The sequence below is a fragment of the Bos taurus genome, chromosome 11, assembly GCF_002263795.3.
Source record: "Bos taurus isolate L1 Dominette 01449 registration number 42190680 breed Hereford chromosome 11, ARS-UCD2.0, whole genome shotgun sequence".
NCBI classification, from domain to species: Eukaryota; Metazoa; Chordata; class Mammalia; order Artiodactyla; family Bovidae; genus Bos; species Bos taurus.
The window spans coordinates 103,427,200-103,443,986 of NC_037338.1; the positions used below are offsets into that span (position 1 = coordinate 103,427,200).

Consider the following 16,787-nt stretch of genomic DNA (forward strand, 5'->3'; position numbering starts at 1 on the left):
GACTTTACAACAACCATCGGAAAAAAGACTACAAGCAATCACAAGTTCTCCCGAAACAAATGAAAATTGAAAAAAATTCAACATAGGAGTTATAAAAAGAATCAGATAATGAACTGAAAAATAGAGTAACATTTTAGAACTTACTAAATAGTCTCCGGGCTCCCCTGGTGGCTCAGATGTTAAAGAATCTGCCTGCAATGCGGGAGACCTGGGTTAGATCTCTGGGTCGGGAAGACCCCCTGGAGGAGGGCACAGCAACCCACTCCAGTACTCTTGCCTGGAGAATCCCATGGTCAGAGGAGCCTGGTGGGCTACAGTCCATGAGGTTGCGGAGTCAGACACGACTGGGCGACTAAGCACAGCACAAACAGCCTCGATAGTTTAAGTGGTGATAACAGAGCATGGAATCACAGAGAAAATACACTCAAAAAACAAAATGAGTTAAGTCTCAGGGACCTGAGAAGAATAACAAGAGACCCAGCATTTGTATTGCTGGAGTCTCTGCAACGAACGTGAGCAGGGCTAAAACAGAAGGTAAGGAAACAACAGTGGAAACTTCCCAAATACGGCAAAAGACATCCACTCAGATTCAAGAAACTGAAGGAACTCCAAATAGAATAAACCCAAAGAAATCCACGCCAAGACACTGCATAACCAAACTTATGAAAACTCAAGAAAAAGTATTTTGGAGCAGCTGGAAAGAAAGAGAATACAACTCAGTGAGCAGTGTGTTTCCCCTCTGAGCCAAGGAGGCGCAGGAAGTGGCACAGCATACACGTGCTTGAGGAAAAGAACGTCCAGATCTGGCAAGGCCATCCCCAAGGAACTGAAGAACTAGAGACGTTCTCGGGCAAAAGAAAATTGGGGGTGGGGGAGGGAAAGGGGGGAGGAATCTCTAGCAAACCTTGAAAGATTGGCTAAAGAAAATCCTCCCAATAGAAAGAACATGATTTAAAAAAAAAAAAATGAACCCTGGAGAACCAGGAAGGAGCAGGTAATATGCATGAGTAAGTAGACTACCCTTCTCCCTGTGAGTTTCCTAAATCACACCCGGTGAGACAAAGTCCCCACCTTTAGGGACTCGAGACGATGACGACTTTTAAATACTTTTACAAGTGGGGAGAGCAAAGGAACCGAAATGGAAAAAAGGTTTCCACACCTCGTTCAAAATGGTAAAATAATACCTGTCAACTGTTGGAAGTCACATATGCATACTGTAATACCCAAAGAAACCACTGAGATAGCTACACAGATACACCCCAAAATGACAAGACGGAATATATCAAGATGGAATCCCAAAAAATAGTCAAGTAACCCGTAACAAGGTCCAAAAAACAAAACCAACACACAAACAAAACCAGGAACAACAGAAAACAAATAAATAAGATCTCAGACTTAAGATGGCAACAACTACACTAAAAGTGAATATTCTAAGTACATTGAAAGACAGAGATTGGCAGAGTGGATTAAAAAATAGATACAATTATAGGTCATTTACAAGAAAATTACTTCGAATTCAACAATATAAGTAGGTTGAAAGTAAAGGGACAGAAAAGGCTATATAGGCAAATATTGTTTAAAAAAACAAAGCAGGAAGAGCTATATTAACATTTGATAAAGTACTAAATAGGAAGAAAATTACTAGAAATAAAGTGGAACATTATGTATGCCAAGTTGCTTCAGTCGTGTCTAACTCTTTGTGACCCTCTGGTCTGCAGTCCACCAGGCTCCTCTGTCCATGGGATTCTCCAGGCAAGAATACTGGAATGGGCTGCCATTTCCTTCTCCAGGGGATCTTGCTGACCCAGGGACTGAGTTCAGGCCTCCTGCATTGTAGGCGGATTCTTGAATAACGACTGAGTCACCAGGGGAGACCCCTGAGCCTGTTATGTAAAGTGGGACATCACGTAACAATAAAGGGTCAACCCACCAAGAAGACTTTACAACCCTAAACGTGGATCCACCAGGCTACAGAGCCTAAGAGCTGGTATTAAAAAACACGACAGAGCCGTCAGCCACAGTTAGGGACTTCCTTCAACATCCCCGCCTGAACTGACAGAACCACTAGACATAAAATCAGCACGGAAAGAGATCTGAGCAACACAAACCACAGGCAGAATCTAACTGACCCGCGAAGAACACGCCACCCACAACAGAAAACACTCTCCTTCAGATGCTCACAGAACACTCACCAAAACAGACCTTCAGTTCAGTTCAGTTGCTCAGTCGGGTCTGACTCTTTGTGACCCCGTGGACTGCAGCACACCACGCTTCCCTGTCCATCAGCAACTCCCGGAGCTTCCTCAAACTCATGTCCATCGAGTCGGTGATGTCATCCAACCATCTCATCCTCTGTTGGCCCTTCTCCTCCCACCTTCAATCTTTCCCAAGATCAGGGTCTTTTCCAATGAGTCAGTTCTATGCATCAGGTGGCCAAAGTATTGGAGCTTCAGCATCAGTCCTTCCAGAGAATATTTAGGACTGACTTCCTTTAGGATTGACTGGTTGGATCTCCTTGCAGTCCAAGGGACTCACAAGAGTCTTCTCCAACACCACAGTTCAAAAGCATCAATTCTTTAGCCTGGGCCATAAAACAAATCTTAACAAGTTTAAAAGAACGGCAATCACAGAGTATGCTATCTTACCACACGGATTCAGACTAGAAATAGTAACAATTTCAACAACTGGAAATTTCAACAACTGGAAATCACACTTCTAAATAATTCATGAATCAAATAGGCAGTATCAAAAGAAATAAAGAGAAATACACAGAACTGAATGAAAATATAACATATCAACATATGTGGGATGCAGCCAAGGCAGTGCCGTGTGGAAAATTCATAGCACTAAATGCTTACGCTAGAAAAGTGGACAGATCTCAAATCAACAGTCTGAGTCCTTACCTCAAGAAACCAGCAGAAAAAAAAATACGGCAAAATAAATCTCAAGCAAGCAGTGAGGAAGGGAGGCAGATATGACTGTAATAGGGAAAGAGTAACAGAAGAGGTCCTTGTGGGAACAGAATGCTCAGCATCTAATTATACAACCTCACTATCCCAGTTGTGACATTATATTATGGTTTTGCAAGAAGTTACTACTGGGGAAATCTGGTAAAGGGCGACCAGGACCTCTCTGTATGATCTCTTACAGCTACATGTTAGTATATAATTTTCTCAAGATAAAACTTTCATTTTTAAGAAAAATTCGCCAAAGATCAGAAAAGGCATCTCCACAGAAAAAAGATTCAACTGGCCCATAAGCACACTTAAAACAAAAGAAGACTCATCATTAGTCAGCAGGGAAATGCACACCGAAACCGCGGTGAGGCGTCACAGCCCCCCCACCAGGACAGCCTCCACAGAAAGACTGGCAGTGCCAGGTGCTGGCAAGGCTGCCGAGCAACCACAGCCTCACCCCGCGCTGTGCTGGTGGAAATACAAGATGACACGGCCGCTGCGGAAAACAACCGAGTGGTCACACACGCTCACACGACCTGGGAGCTCCACGCCCAGGCACTGACCAGGAGAGACGGAGACACACGCCCACACACACTCGGACACTCGTGCACGTTTCACAGCAGCTCTGTCCGTGGCGGATAGAACCAGCAGCAATCCAAGTGTCTGTCCGTCAACAAGTGAATGAATACGCAAAATGCGGGGAGCCAAACAATGAAGACCACCCCCAGCACTAAGCCAAAAAGGTCTTTATGCGTGGACGCATCTCTAGAGCATTATGAAGAATAAGGAAGGCAGACCAAGAACACCTGATGCCCCTAGATCAGGGGCGCTCTGGGCAAGAACTGACTGCAGGGGCTCAAGGCAGCCCTGGGGTGATGAGCATGGCTCACCCTGCCTGTGGCCCTGAGCATGCGGTGAAGACATTCATTCAACTCATCGGACTATATACTCTCACAAATGGGTGCATTTTACTGGATGTGAAATTGGTTTTCTCAAAGGTCCAAGATAAGATTCTTCACTGTATACTCAACAGGAATCCACTCCACAGAGATTTCTCTAAAAAACCAAGGTTTAATGTACATCTCTTCCCTCCTAAGAAAGCCTTCAATGGCTTCCCAACTCATATACAAAAACAGCTATCAGCTATTTCAGGCATTCCAAGATCTGGCCCTAGGCGGTCTCTCCAATCCACGTTTATCTTACAGGCGCTAAACTCACATTCCTTTCCCTTAGCCTGGGGGAGGTGGCATTGCCCCCGCCCCACCGGCCTGGTTCTCACCCACCTGAGCCACACACTCAGCTTCACTTTCTTGAATGGAATATTTCAGATTCCCCCAGGGGAGCTGCTCGCCCTCCCTTCCAGCTTGCCCTCCCTTCCGCACCGGCTCCTCTTAGGCACTACAGTCTCCTGGTCTCACATCACAGGTCTGTGTGGGCAAGGCCCATGGCTGGCCCTCTGTGAGCCCTGAGAAGCACACCAAGGACCCACACGTCACAACACAAGGCTCAGCCGAACTGATGCAAGTTTAATTCTGCCTGAGTCTGAAGCACCTGGAGCACAGTGACTGAGGGGTACTTAAGTGAACTAGTTAGCATGAAGTCTCACAGAGAGGGTAAGGTGAGGGCACAGCAGAGAAGTCAGAAATAGAAATAAACTCAAAGATCATCTCTCTCTGTGACAACAAAGCCAGGAAGGCAGGGAGGTTCTAGGCAGTGAAAACTATAAATACTCCTAAAGGGTCCTGCAGGCTCCGGCGGCTGCCCAGCTGACCCTGCCCCACCTCATCAGCCAGCCAGTCTCGGGGACTCCGCCCTCTCAGCATCTGTTGACTCAACCTACCTAATTCCCACTGCAGACAAACTGGCCAACGCCTTGGTACTTCAAGTCAAAGCGACATCAGCTCTGCTATGGGCTCCACGTTATGTGTCCCCCAAAACTCACGTAACAAAACCTGACCACCCCAAGGCGAAGGTGTTAGGAGATGGGCTTTGGGGAGGCAATTAAGTCATGAGGGTGGAGCCCCATAAGTGGGGTGTGAGCCCATCCAGCGAGGCTCCCTCACCCCTCTGCCACGAGGGCACAGCGAGAAGATAGCATCTACGAACCAGGAAGCAGGTTCTCACCAGAGACCCAGCCAGCACCTTGATCTTGACCGTCCACACTCCCGAATCGTAAGAAAAAAATTGCTGTTCTTAAGCCACCCAGTCTATGTCTTGTCATAGCAGCCTGAACGGCCTAAGCAGGGCTCCTGGACGTTGCACTGATACAGCCCCTACCCGCTCCAACCTGTCAGAAGAATCTTGCCAGGCTAGCTCTCAACCCGTCACCCCTACGCAAAGATCTTCCCTGGCACCCATGGGGAAAGAAATCCCTAGCCAGCTGGGAACCCCGCGAACAGTCTGGCCCACACTATTTTCCACGCTAATCACCTACTATTTCGGTCCACAAATCCTCTGTCACAATAAGGTTAATCGACTCAGACCTTCGAACACTTCCTCCTCTGCATAGAACCTGCCAGATGCCCTCCCCTCTACTACCTGGGTGGGGGGACTACCCAAATATCTGCCATCCTTCAAAGGCCACCTCCCCACGAAGCACCCCCACTCCAAGCAGCCCCCACAGGGACCACGGCGCCCTGCAGCCCAGGCACTCGGGTCCCATGGAAATGCCTGACAATTCCATCTTTCGCCTTGAGACAGGTCCTGTACTAAGGACATGCTGCCGTTTTTCATCATGCATTACTTCATTTTCCTTTGTATACGTCAACAGTTCATGCAAATTTTCAGCAAATAAGGAAAGAACATCACATAACTCCTCCCCTTGTACTCCCTACAGTGCAAAACGCAACCCTGCCCGCGATAGCTATGAGATTGTTACTGGTTAAATGAACATGACCCTGGCTCCATCCCTGTCACCTTCACGTTAGGTGAAAAATGACAGCCGTCTAAATTCCTCAGTGTAGGAAGTGAAAAGGAGACTGGTGCGTAAAATGGTGATACGGCCACCAGAAACCAGCTTGGACGCCTGTGAGCGATCAGGAGGATACGCGGAATACAAAGGAAATACGCAGGGCTCTTGGTAAGAACACTTACACCAACTTAACAGCGTAAAGCACAACGGTGGCCAACGCTTTTGATTAAAAGGGTCAGGACAGTTTGAACTTAAAGACAGATTTACATTCTTTGGTTAGTGTTTAATTTGTGGCATCAGGATAGAAAAGAGAACATGTACAAACGGTTCTATTTTTAGAAATAAAAATTCAGCCACGTACAGCCACCAGGACAGAAGTCTTCCTATCTCACCTGTTTCAAAGGCGTTTCCAACTCTAAGCAACCTGATAAATCCGTGAGCACAGCCTCTGTCCTGCAGACACAGCACTGAACGGGACAACCACAGCTACCCTGCGCTCAGACGTGGGCAGTTCTCAGCACGCCCAGGCAGAGGGGAGGCCAGGCCACACTGTCAGCCAGCGCCCTGACCCCCTAGTACTCAGCACCCACTGAGTAGACGCAGCCAGGCTGCCCTGCCACCTCCATCTCAGCAGCATCCAAATCCCATGCTAAAAAAAAGACTGAAAACACAAAACCTAGGGAGGGGCCTCGAGGGAAGGGACGTGCGTGCTCGTACAGCAGCAGGAATGAATAACGCTTCGAGCAGTTACACTCTGATTTTCTAAATACGTTTAAAACATATTCCTGAAACACTCAAAAACCAATCACCTGAACAAATCATATCAAAAGAACTCGTCAACAACAACAATAAACCTGCCAACACGCTCACGAACGAGGCCTCCCGGGTGACTCGAGCGGCCGCGTCCAAGCCGGTCCCGGGACGGACGCAGCGGCCACTTCATCCCCAGCTCTGGGGCCTGGAGGAGTGCTGACCACGTGCTCCCTCTCAGCCAGATGTCGGACAACAAAGGAAAGTGGTGGCCCCCCCGGAGCACACAGGGAGGGGCTTCGGCTCCTAACATCAGGCGCCGAGCTGGCCTTGGGCTCGACCCAAGGCCTGCTCCCCAAGACCCCACTCGAGGCTGCCCTGTTCTCCCACCCCACAGCGTCGTTTCCTAGTCAGTTAACGAGGAGACTGCTGAGAGAACAGAGTGCCAGCCCCTCGCCAGCAGTGGGCTCTGGAGAGCCTGGCGGCCCCTCCGATCCCCTGGCTGCCAACAGAAAGGGAAGGCGGACCCTGGTGGCCTCTAGGTCCGGGCAGCCCAGCTCATGGCGAGCTGCAACTTGGTTTCCAGGGCTCCTCAGTCACACAGCAGCACATCTGCAAAGAGCAGAGTGCCTTCCAGTGCTTTCCGTGGGTTACTTTCTCAACACTGTCCTCGGGAGGTAACAGAAGCTGTTACTCCCCCACTGTCCCTGAGACTCAGGCCTGAATACCTTTAAGGTTCCTAAGGTCACGGACTGAAATCAAAAGCCAGGAATGCAGTAGCTCCAGTCCAGCACCCTGTACTGTAAAATCAACTTCAAATCACCCCTTTAAACTTGACCAACTAAGACTTTCACCCAAAAGGACATCACAAACATTCCAGCTGAGCAGGTTCTACTCTAATGACTCTTCTAAGTGAGTAACTTTCAACATGTCCAATATGTTATTTCTGAAAAAATCAATAAGACACTGTCAATAAAACAAGAGCTACACCTAGAAAAAAGAGAAGAATCTAAAAACAAAAGCACAAGCTGGCCCACAGTTCTTGGCTGCGGCACAGATGAGGAAAATCGGAGAAAGCCTTTCTGCACAACCATATGCCACCTCCAGGCCCGGCCAAGGGTGAGCTCGCCTGAGCCTCCCCACTTACTACAAACGGCAGACGGTGGGCCCGGGGGAGACGTGAGTCCCCAAAGGTGTGCACGCAACAAGGCGGCCTCAGAGCACGTGGCCCTGGAGAGTTCACATGCTTTCCGTTCCTATGCAAACAGTGTAGCTACTCAATGAACAATTGTGTAACAAGCAAAGATGTAAGTCACTTTCACCATCATCCCCCTCAAAAGCTGACTGACAAGTAAAACATGCAGACTGAAACCATCACTTCTAATTAACTGAAAATCAAGCTAGAGAGGAGCATGGAGGCATCCAGAAGATTAAACAAAGAACAGGCCTTTGGACGAAGAAGAGAGTTTGGGGGGAAAGACCTACACGGTCCTCTACCAAAATCCCCGCCTCACACCATCTCCTGAAAGACAAGACCCCACGCTGAGTCACGGGGAACCTCCCACCAGGCCGTGACCCCCCATGCCACGGTACAGACCGGAAAAGCATCCTCATTCTGCAAAAATGAATGGAAAGCACACCTCCCGAAATCTAGTGTTTGAACGCACCAAGGCAGTGGACGGGCAACACGCAGCCCAGCCTCAGAACCTCAGAACCTCAGATGGCCTCCAGTCTCCTTCAGCCCCTGCTCACGCTCTGCTCTATAAATACCCAGTCATCTCAAAATTTTACAGCCAGTTTTCATATCAGCTCTCGAATTAATTACCTGAAGCGCCAACAAGTAATAAAGGGTGATTTGGTCCTGGAAATAAAACCAAACTAATCCAATCCCGACAGTGAGAGAGATGCATATTTACTGCCAGAGAGCTGACAAATCCCACGCTGGATGCCAAAGCTAAATGCAACAGGATAAAAATGCATTCACTAAGCTTAAGAAATTGGAGAGCAAACAACGAGAGGGCTTTTTAGAAGCATTCGTGTCTGTACAGCATTCAGTCCCACTCCATATGCAAAAGTCTTAAAAATACACACAGGAGTGACGCTGCACATGCGCCCCAAGAGCCACGCCGGAGAACGCGCTGTGCCGAAGCGCAGGAGAACTGGAAGCCAGCCAGCCAGCGCCCGGCAACGGTGAACAGGCTTCCTGTGAAATACTACACAGCACTGGAAAAGCGAGGAGGGGGACGCAGGAGGATGCGAGGAGGATGCGAGGAGGACGCGAGGAGGGGGACGCGGGAGGACGCGAGGAGGAATCCAAGAACCTGATGAGGATGAAGCGGTCGCTGTGACAGGCGCAGAAACACGTAGGACTAAACCAGAAGAGTTCAGTGGTGTAAAAATACGTGGTACACGTAAGGAAAAGCAAACCAACAGTCAACGCGAGACGTGAGGCAGGCATAAAGGCAGGCCACAGACTGGGGACCCATCACCCTGCAGAGTTCAACAGCCATGTCCTCTTCCTTAAACTGGACACCTGAGTAGCCGCTCTAGGATGACTCATTCCTTACCCCATATTCTAAAACTTCATACAGGCCCCCCCCCGCCGGCTGCTCCAAAACATTCAGGATCTTAGTTTCCCAATCAGGAATTGAACTCACGCTGCCTACATTGGAAGTACAGTCTTAACCACTGGACTGCCAGGGAAGTCCCCAAAACTTCATACGTACTTTTTACCAATTCCATATTTTCCTCAAAATCACTGTTTCCCCATAGTACTATACAGAAACTGAATAAAGCTGGGTGGAAGCATAAAAAAGAACTGCAAAGCTGAAAACCACAAAATAAGGGGTGGGGGTTGGGGGGAGAGAAGCTCCCTCCGTAGCTATAAACCAACTTAAAACAAGGCCCTGCCTTTAATCCCCAGGACTTGCAGGGCGTGTCTGTGCTCCTGACCGACTCCATCCACAGCACAGGCCACTCCAACCGGTGAGATCCTGTCACCAGGAACCGCCCTGTTCAGCAAGTTTTCAAAACCGGTCAACCAGACTCTTTTTTTTGAAAAGAGTCTCTCTCCGATTCTGTCTCACTCCACAAACAAGAACCGTTTTCCCCAGAACAAAGGCAATTTTCAAAAAAATGCTTCAAATGAAAAGAAAGATGACATAGAACTCCCTCTCGATTTTGCACCTGAAATTAATCAAAGAAAGCCTTCCGAGCCAAGCAATAATCAGGAGAATCACCCGGGCCTGTAAAACCGCGAGAGCTGGAAGAATAGGAGCGTCTTAAATCCACTAAGCATATTTAAGGCCTAACCAGTAACAAGGTTACCCAGTTCTTCAAAACTGGAATTAACCGAAGGGAGCAACTCGGATGAAGCCCGATCCATCCGAAACGAATGCTCGTTAGGGAATCCCACACCTGGGATTCGGACACACTGGAGAAGGGCAGGGGTCACAAGGGTTTCGGCCCGGGACTCCCGCCCGCACAGGACCGCGTTCGGCCCGCGGGGCGCAGGGGCGCGCCGACCCTCGCCGCACCTGCGGGACCGGCGCCCCCAACCCCGCGCGCGGGGACACCGCACAAAGGCCGGCACGGCCCCTCCCCCGCGCCCGGCCCACCTCGGCCGTAGGCCTTGGCGCAGATCCACTGCAGGTTGGCGGCGATCTTGGCCCGCGCCGGGTCGTAGCGGTCCAGCGGCACGATGTCCACGGCGCCGTCGGGCGCGGCCTCCATCCTCCTCCAGCCCTCCCCGGCCGGGCAGCCGCCCGCGTCCACCATCTGCACACAAAAGGGCCGCTGCAGCGCGGGACGCGCAGGGCCGCGCGGGACAAAGGCGCCGCGCCCCTCGCCGCGCCCGGGACCCGCGTGGGGCCGCCGGTCACCGGCCGCCCGCGCGCCCCGCGCCCCCCGGCTCGCCGCCCCGGCCCGCGCCCCCGCCGCCTCACCTCAGAGCCGCCACCGTCGCCGCCGCCGCGGGTGCTGCTGCTGCATGCTGCGCGGCCGAGCCGGGGCCCGCGGGGCCGGGGCGGGAAACAGGGGGCGCGGGCCGAGGCCTCGGGCCGGGGCGGGGGGCGCGTGCGCGGATCCGGGGGCGGCGGCGGCGGCGGCTGAGGAGGCGGCCCACCGGCGGGAGCGCGCGCACACCGCTCACACACACCCCGCCGAGGCCGGCGCAGGCGCAGTGGGCGCGGCCGCCGGCCCGCGCTCTCCCCGCCCCTTTGCGCAGGCGCAGCGGGCGCTGGCCCGCGCTCGTCCCGCCCCTCCGCGCAGGCGCAGTGGGTGCCGACCGAGGCCCCGCCCTTTCTCGCCGGCGCGGGGTCGCGCACTCGCGCGCGCGGACCGACAGGCCTCGGCGGGTCCCTCAGCATCTCTTTGTCTGGGCCGCGCCTCCCACTTCCCCGGCGCTGGGTCGTCCGGACCGCTGGACCCCAGCCGCCGCCCGACGGGCGGAGCTCCTGTGGAGCCAAGGGCGACCTGGGAAAGCGCTCGGTGCCTGCGGTCCAGCGCCCCAGAGCAGCCCCGGGGTTCCCCCCCCCCCACTCTGGTATCGCAGCGCGGGGAGCCGCCTTCCCCCCATAGTGGACCTCGGTACCCAGAGAACCAATCTCCAGTCAAGTAACCCAAAGAGCCTGAGGGCGCCTCCTACCTCAGGGTGCTGGGAGCTCGGGGACCCCACGCCGAGAGAGCCGCCTCTGGAATACACGCCCCCCCCCACCCCAACCCCATCCCGCGGCCCTGGCAGCCCGGGAAACCCCCTCCCTCTGCAGCTTCTGGAGCCTGCCTGGACCACCCGCGCCTGGGAGAGCCCCGTGTGGGCCTAGCCGTGGAGTCCAGGGCCCGGTCCGGGGAAAGTGGGCATCCGGACCCCCGAGACAAACTGCACGGTCCTCACCCACGAGTGTAGCCTTGGGGACGAGCCTCAGTCACGTCTTCCAAAAGGGGCTGGCTCCGTCCTGACGAAGTCACCACCAAAGGGCCTGTGTTGGGCTAATAACATGGCCAGACCTGTGTAAGTGATGCTCAGCTAAGGACCTCACCACCTAACACTTTAGAAAACCCTAAGAAAGGGCTCCTGGTTTCTCTGCCAAACACCAGCCTTCTGGAGCCCAAGGCCTGGAGGACAGCAGAAGAGAGACAGTTTTCTATGAGTAAGGGGCCCAGGAGGAAGGTCACCTCCACTCCACCCAGCGTCCTAAGCCAGAGAAGACCCAGGTTGTCAAGTGACTCAGGCTCCAGGACCCAGCCACAAACAGTCCTGTGCAGGCAGAAGCCTCACTCTGGCTCACAGCAGGGGACAAAACACAAATCCCTGCCCCTCTCTCAGCCCCCAGGGAGCTGAAAGAATGTGCCTGCATGCGAGGAGGTGAAAGTGTAGGCAGATCTGGGGGTGTGCAGGTGAGGTAAGCTGCAGGGAGGAATTTGGCAAAGACCTGCAGGAACTGAAGCGCAAGCAGGAGCGTACCTGGGCAGCTGGGGTCTGGGCAAGGGAACAGCAGGTGCAGAGACCCTGCAACAGGAGTGCCTGGTATGGAAGAAAAGGGGAGGGGCTGAACCCAGGATCCAGGGACACTGGTAGGAAAAAGGTGTGGGGGAGGGGTGGTGCAGATTCTGCACAGGGAGAACCTTGACCCCGTTCTCTGAGATGGGAAGCCAAGCGCTCAGTCGTGTCCGACTCTGCAACCCCGTGGACTGTAGCCCGCCAGGCTCCTCTGTGGGTAGGAACCTCCAAGCAAGAAGACTGAAGTGGGTTGCCATGCCCTCCTCCAGGGGATCTTCCTGACCCAGGGCATGACCGTCTCTTAGGGTTCCTTGGTAGCCAGTTTCTTTACCACTAGGGCCACCTGGAGACTTTGGAGGGGCTTTGAACATGGGGAGGAAGGATGTGACTGACCCTTTAGAAGGGTCGTTCTGGTTGCTGGGTGAAGAGTAGGTGGTAGGAAGGACAAGGAAGGAAGCAGGGAGACCATCCCCTGATGGCTGGGGTGTGAGTTCATAGAGCAGGGATAGAGGGTGACTCTGGGGGTTTTCATTGACCTTGACTTTATTTCCGGCAATTTTATTAGTTATAACTGTCTTTTGGAGGATTCATTAGGATTTTCTATATATGAGACGCTGGACCTCTGGGAATAGAGTTAGTTGTACTTCTTCCTTTTCAGTCTGGGTGCCTTTTATTTCTTCTCACCCAGGCCAGAACCTCCAACACAACATTAAATAGAATTAGCTGAGCAGGGACTTCCCTGGTGGTCTGGTGGTCCAGGGCTTAAGACTCCACTCTGCCAACGTAAGGAGCTTGGGTTCAATCCCTAGTCAGGAACTATGATCCTAAATGCCACATGGTGTAGCCCCAAAAATAAAATTTTTTAAAAGTAGCAGAGCAGATATCTTTGACGTGTTCTGCTCTTAGGAGAGAAGCATCCAGTCGTGGACCACAGGGTATGTATGGTGTCAACTGCGGTAGGGGGTGGGGGGTGTATTTATCAGGTTGGGAAAGTTCCCTTCTATTCCTGTTTTGTTGGGTGTTTTACTCTTGAAAGGTTGTTGGATTTCAGCAAATGCTTGGTGTGTGTGACTATGGAGATTATCATGTGTGGTATTTTTACTTATTCTGTTAATGTAGTTCTTTACATTAATAACTTTTGGATACTGAACCAGCCTCAAATCCCTCTTGGTCAAAGTGTATAATTTTTTTTCAAGTTTAGCAAATCGTTTTATGGAGATAAATGACATGATATTGAGTAAGTTTAAGGTGTGCAATGTGATAATTTGCTCTGTGTATAGGTATACACGGTGAGATGATGACCACAGTAAGGTTGCCTAACACACTCATCGGTCACCTAGTTACGTGTGTGTGTGTGGTGAGAACACATACGATATGCTCTCCTAGCAACTTGCAGGTATGTTAACTAGTCAGCGCGCTGTGCATTACACACCCCAGAGGTATTCATCTTGTAACTATGCATTTCTATACTTTGACCAAAATCTCTCCGTTTCCCCCACTCCCCAGCCTCTGCCAACCACCAATACACTCTTTGTTTCTATGAGTTTGATTTTTGTAGATTCCACATATAAGTGAGATCATGCAGTTCTTGTTCCTCTGTCTGGCTTAGGTTTCTTTAGCATAATACCCTCAACACAAGTTCATGTTGTCATAAATGGCAGGATTTCCTCATTTTTATGGCGATATTCATACACTTCGTTATGGACTACATTTCCTCTGTCCACCCATGCTTAGGTTGTTTTTGTGTCTTAGATATTTTGAATGCTGCTGCAATGAACTTGAAGGGTGCATGTATCTGTTTGAGATAGTGATTTCATGTCCTTCAGATATGTGCCCAGAAGTGAGATTGCTGGATCATGTCGCTAAGTCGTGTCCGACTCTTTGCATCCCCATGGACTGCAGCACATCAGGCCCCCCTGTCCTTCACTGTCTCCTGGAGTTTGCTCACATTCATGTCCAAAGAGTCCGTGATGCCATCTAACCATCTCATCCTTTCTGATGCTGAAGCTGAAGCTCCAATACTCTGGCCACCTGATACAAAGAGCTGACTCATTAGAAAAGACCCTGATGCTGGGAAAGATCGATGACAACAGGAGGAGGCGGCGGCAGAGGATAAGTCCCTTGTTTCCCATCTTAAAAGGAGGGACTGCCGTGGCAGCCCAGTGGTTGCAACTCTGCTCTTCCCCTGTTGCGGGGGTCTGTGCAGGTTCCGTCCCTGATTGGGAAACAGATCCCACATGCTGAGCCACCAAAACAAAATAAGGAATTTCTTTAAAAAAAACAACAGGAAAGCTCTCAGCCTTTCACCACGATGACGTTACCTGTGATTGTCATATATGCCCTGTATTATGTTAACTTAAATTCTTTCTATACCAAATGTGTGGAGACTTTGACATAAAAGTATGTTGAATTTTGTCAAATTCATTTTTTGTGTGCATGTATGGAGATACTCGTGTAATTTTACCTTTTACTATTAATGTGTTTTATCACATTTCTCTGTTTACATATTTTGAACCATCCTGCATCCCAGGGATGAATCCCACTTGATTGTGGGGTATGATCCTTTAATGTGCTATTGTTAGTCCCCTGTTGAGAATCTCTATATCCATATTCTTCACAGATATAAGTCTATAGTTTTCTTTTCTTGCAGTGCCCTTATTCAGCTTTGTTACCAAGATAATAATGTTGGCCTTGTGAAATGAATATGAGAGAATTCACCCCTCTAAAAGTTTTTGGAGGAATTTGAAAAGGATTGGCACTGATTCTTCTTTAAAGGTTTGGTAGAATTCACCAATGAAACCACCAGGGACTGGGCTTTTCTTTGCTGGGAGATTTTTTACTTTTTGTGTACTGCCTTACCGGCTGTGCCGGGGCTTGGCTGCTGCAAGGCTTCCTCTAGTTGCAGCGAGCTGGGCTGCCCTCCAGTTGTGGTGATCAGCTCCGCACTGCGGTGGCTTCTCTTGTGGAGCTCGAGCTCTAGAGCCCTCAGGCCGCGTGGTTGTGGCACGCAAGCTTAGTTGCCCTGAGGTGTGTGGGATCCCCCTGGACCAGGGATCGAACCCATGTCCCCTGCATTGGCAGGCAGATTCTTAACCACTGGACCCCCAGGGAAGTCCTGCTGGGAAAGTTTTGATGACTCAATCCCTTTGGTCCTTATTGGTCTAGTTAGATTTTCTCTTTCTTCATGATTCAGTCTTGGCATGCTGTATGTTTCTGGAAATTTATTCCTTTAGCTCTAGGCTATTTAGCCTGTGGGAGCGTGTTTACTGTAGTCTGAGTCTGTATTTCTGCGGTATCTGTTGTAATGTCTCTTCTTTGACTTATGCCTTTGTTGATTTGAGTCCTCTCTTTTTCTTGATTAGTCTAGCACAAGTCTTGTCGATTTTACTTTCAAAAAAACTGACCCCTAGCTTTGTTGGGTTTTTTTTCCTATTGTTTTCCTTTTTGCTCTAATCAGTGACCCACCAGCTCAGAGCTTGAGGACACAGGGCGGCACCTGGTCCTTCAGAGTCCAGCCCGGAAAGAAAGGTGGAAACTCCCTCCAGCACCGGGTGCCTTGGGCTAGCAGCCCTGACCTACCTCCTCCCAAGCTCTGTTCCTGAGGCTTCTTCCCCCACCACCCCAGCTGACCCAAAGGCCCTCCCACACCCTCAGAAACAGAAATGACCGTCCTTGGTGGTTACGCCGGCTTGCTTCTGTTTCTTTGCCTACTTCTCCCCCAAGGCTCTCACAAGTCCCAAGCTCCCCGCATTTTTCCTTATTCACACTGATTCTCTTGGTGCGCCCCCGCAAGTCGCCCCCATGCACACTCCACGTGAAATGTCAGCTTTACTCGGGGAAACACGGAGCGCAGAGTAGGAAACCAAGCGGCCACCTGATCATCTGGAATGAGGACCTGAGACACAACGGCTGGGCGGTGGCAGTGACCGCTTTATGCTGAGCCCTGAAAACCCAGTCTGAAGAAAATGCAGAGTTAACCTTTCTATTGACTTGGCAGCTGCCTCTTCTTTACTGAAATAAAATAATGCCGTCTCTATTTTTAGTCTCCATTCCATGAATTCTAACGGATTTTGGTTAGATTCCCACAATGTCAACAGGGAAGAAGTCTCGTGGAATCAAGCACCATGTGGAGCGTGTAGGATCCTGACAGCTACCTGCTGGCTTCATACACGTCACAAGGCTTCCGTAGCCCCCAAAGAACAGGCAGGCCAGCCCTGCCCAAATAAGCCTGGACGTTAGCTGGAAGCTAACTGCCAGCTGGAAGTGCCAACACACAGAGAAGGCAGCCGTCGATGTCCTGGGGCGGCCTCTGCTCACCACTGATCACAGGACCATGGCCAGAGTTGCTTGTTTAAGGCATGGATAAAGAAGCACACGTATGACTCTACCATGATTTAAAATCGTTTAAATAGTCATGTTTGAGGACAGCTGATTTCCGTTTTCATCTCACAGTGTGTGCTGGAGCGGGGTATCTGAGAAGGGGCCCATGGGCTCCCTCCGATTACCCACTGGGTACTTGGTACAGAAAAGGTTAGTGGCAGGTCACCTGTAGCTGGCAGGGGGGCCGGGAGCCTGGAGAGGCACCCCAGCCTCAGAGCCCTATAGACCACACGTCACGTACATACCTGCTCAGAGAAGCTGTATTCCCAGTAGCCAAAGGGAGGAAACAGCT

At 51.0% G+C, this 16,787-nt stretch overlaps 1 protein-coding gene and 1 long non-coding RNA gene across 8 annotated transcripts in view; one reads left to right on the forward strand and one right to left on the reverse strand.

Annotated features, from left to right (window-relative positions):
- CAMSAP1 (calmodulin regulated spectrin associated protein 1) overlaps positions 1-10,800 on the reverse strand; it is a 43,119-nt gene extending 32,319 nt beyond the window's left edge. For 4 of the 6 annotated variants that reach the window (XM_010810399.4, XM_059891095.1, XM_059891094.1 and 1 more), the window contains exons 1-2: positions 10,563-10,800; positions 10,236-10,395 (exon numbers count right to left, since the gene is read on the reverse strand). In XM_010810399.4, the coding sequence (XP_010808701.1) occupies positions 10,236-10,395 (160 nt within the window). In that variant the 5' untranslated portion in view covers positions 10,563-10,800. Of the gene's footprint in view, positions 1-10,035; positions 10,139-10,235; positions 10,396-10,562 lie in introns of those variants that run through there. The other 2 variants (NM_001192096.1, XM_059891096.1) reach the window with 2 other exon arrangements.
- Positions 10,801-10,981: 181 nt separating this feature from the next.
- LOC132346645 (uncharacterized) lies at positions 10,982-14,539 on the forward strand. 2 transcript variants are annotated; one of them, XR_009496573.1, is made up of 3 exons: positions 10,982-11,626; positions 13,396-13,511; positions 13,942-14,539. It is a non-coding gene; the product is annotated as an uncharacterized lncRNA (long non-coding RNA). The 2 variants fall into 2 exon arrangements; XR_009496572.1 differs by having other exon boundaries at positions 10,982-13,511.
- Positions 14,540-16,787: the final 2,248 nt, after the last annotated feature.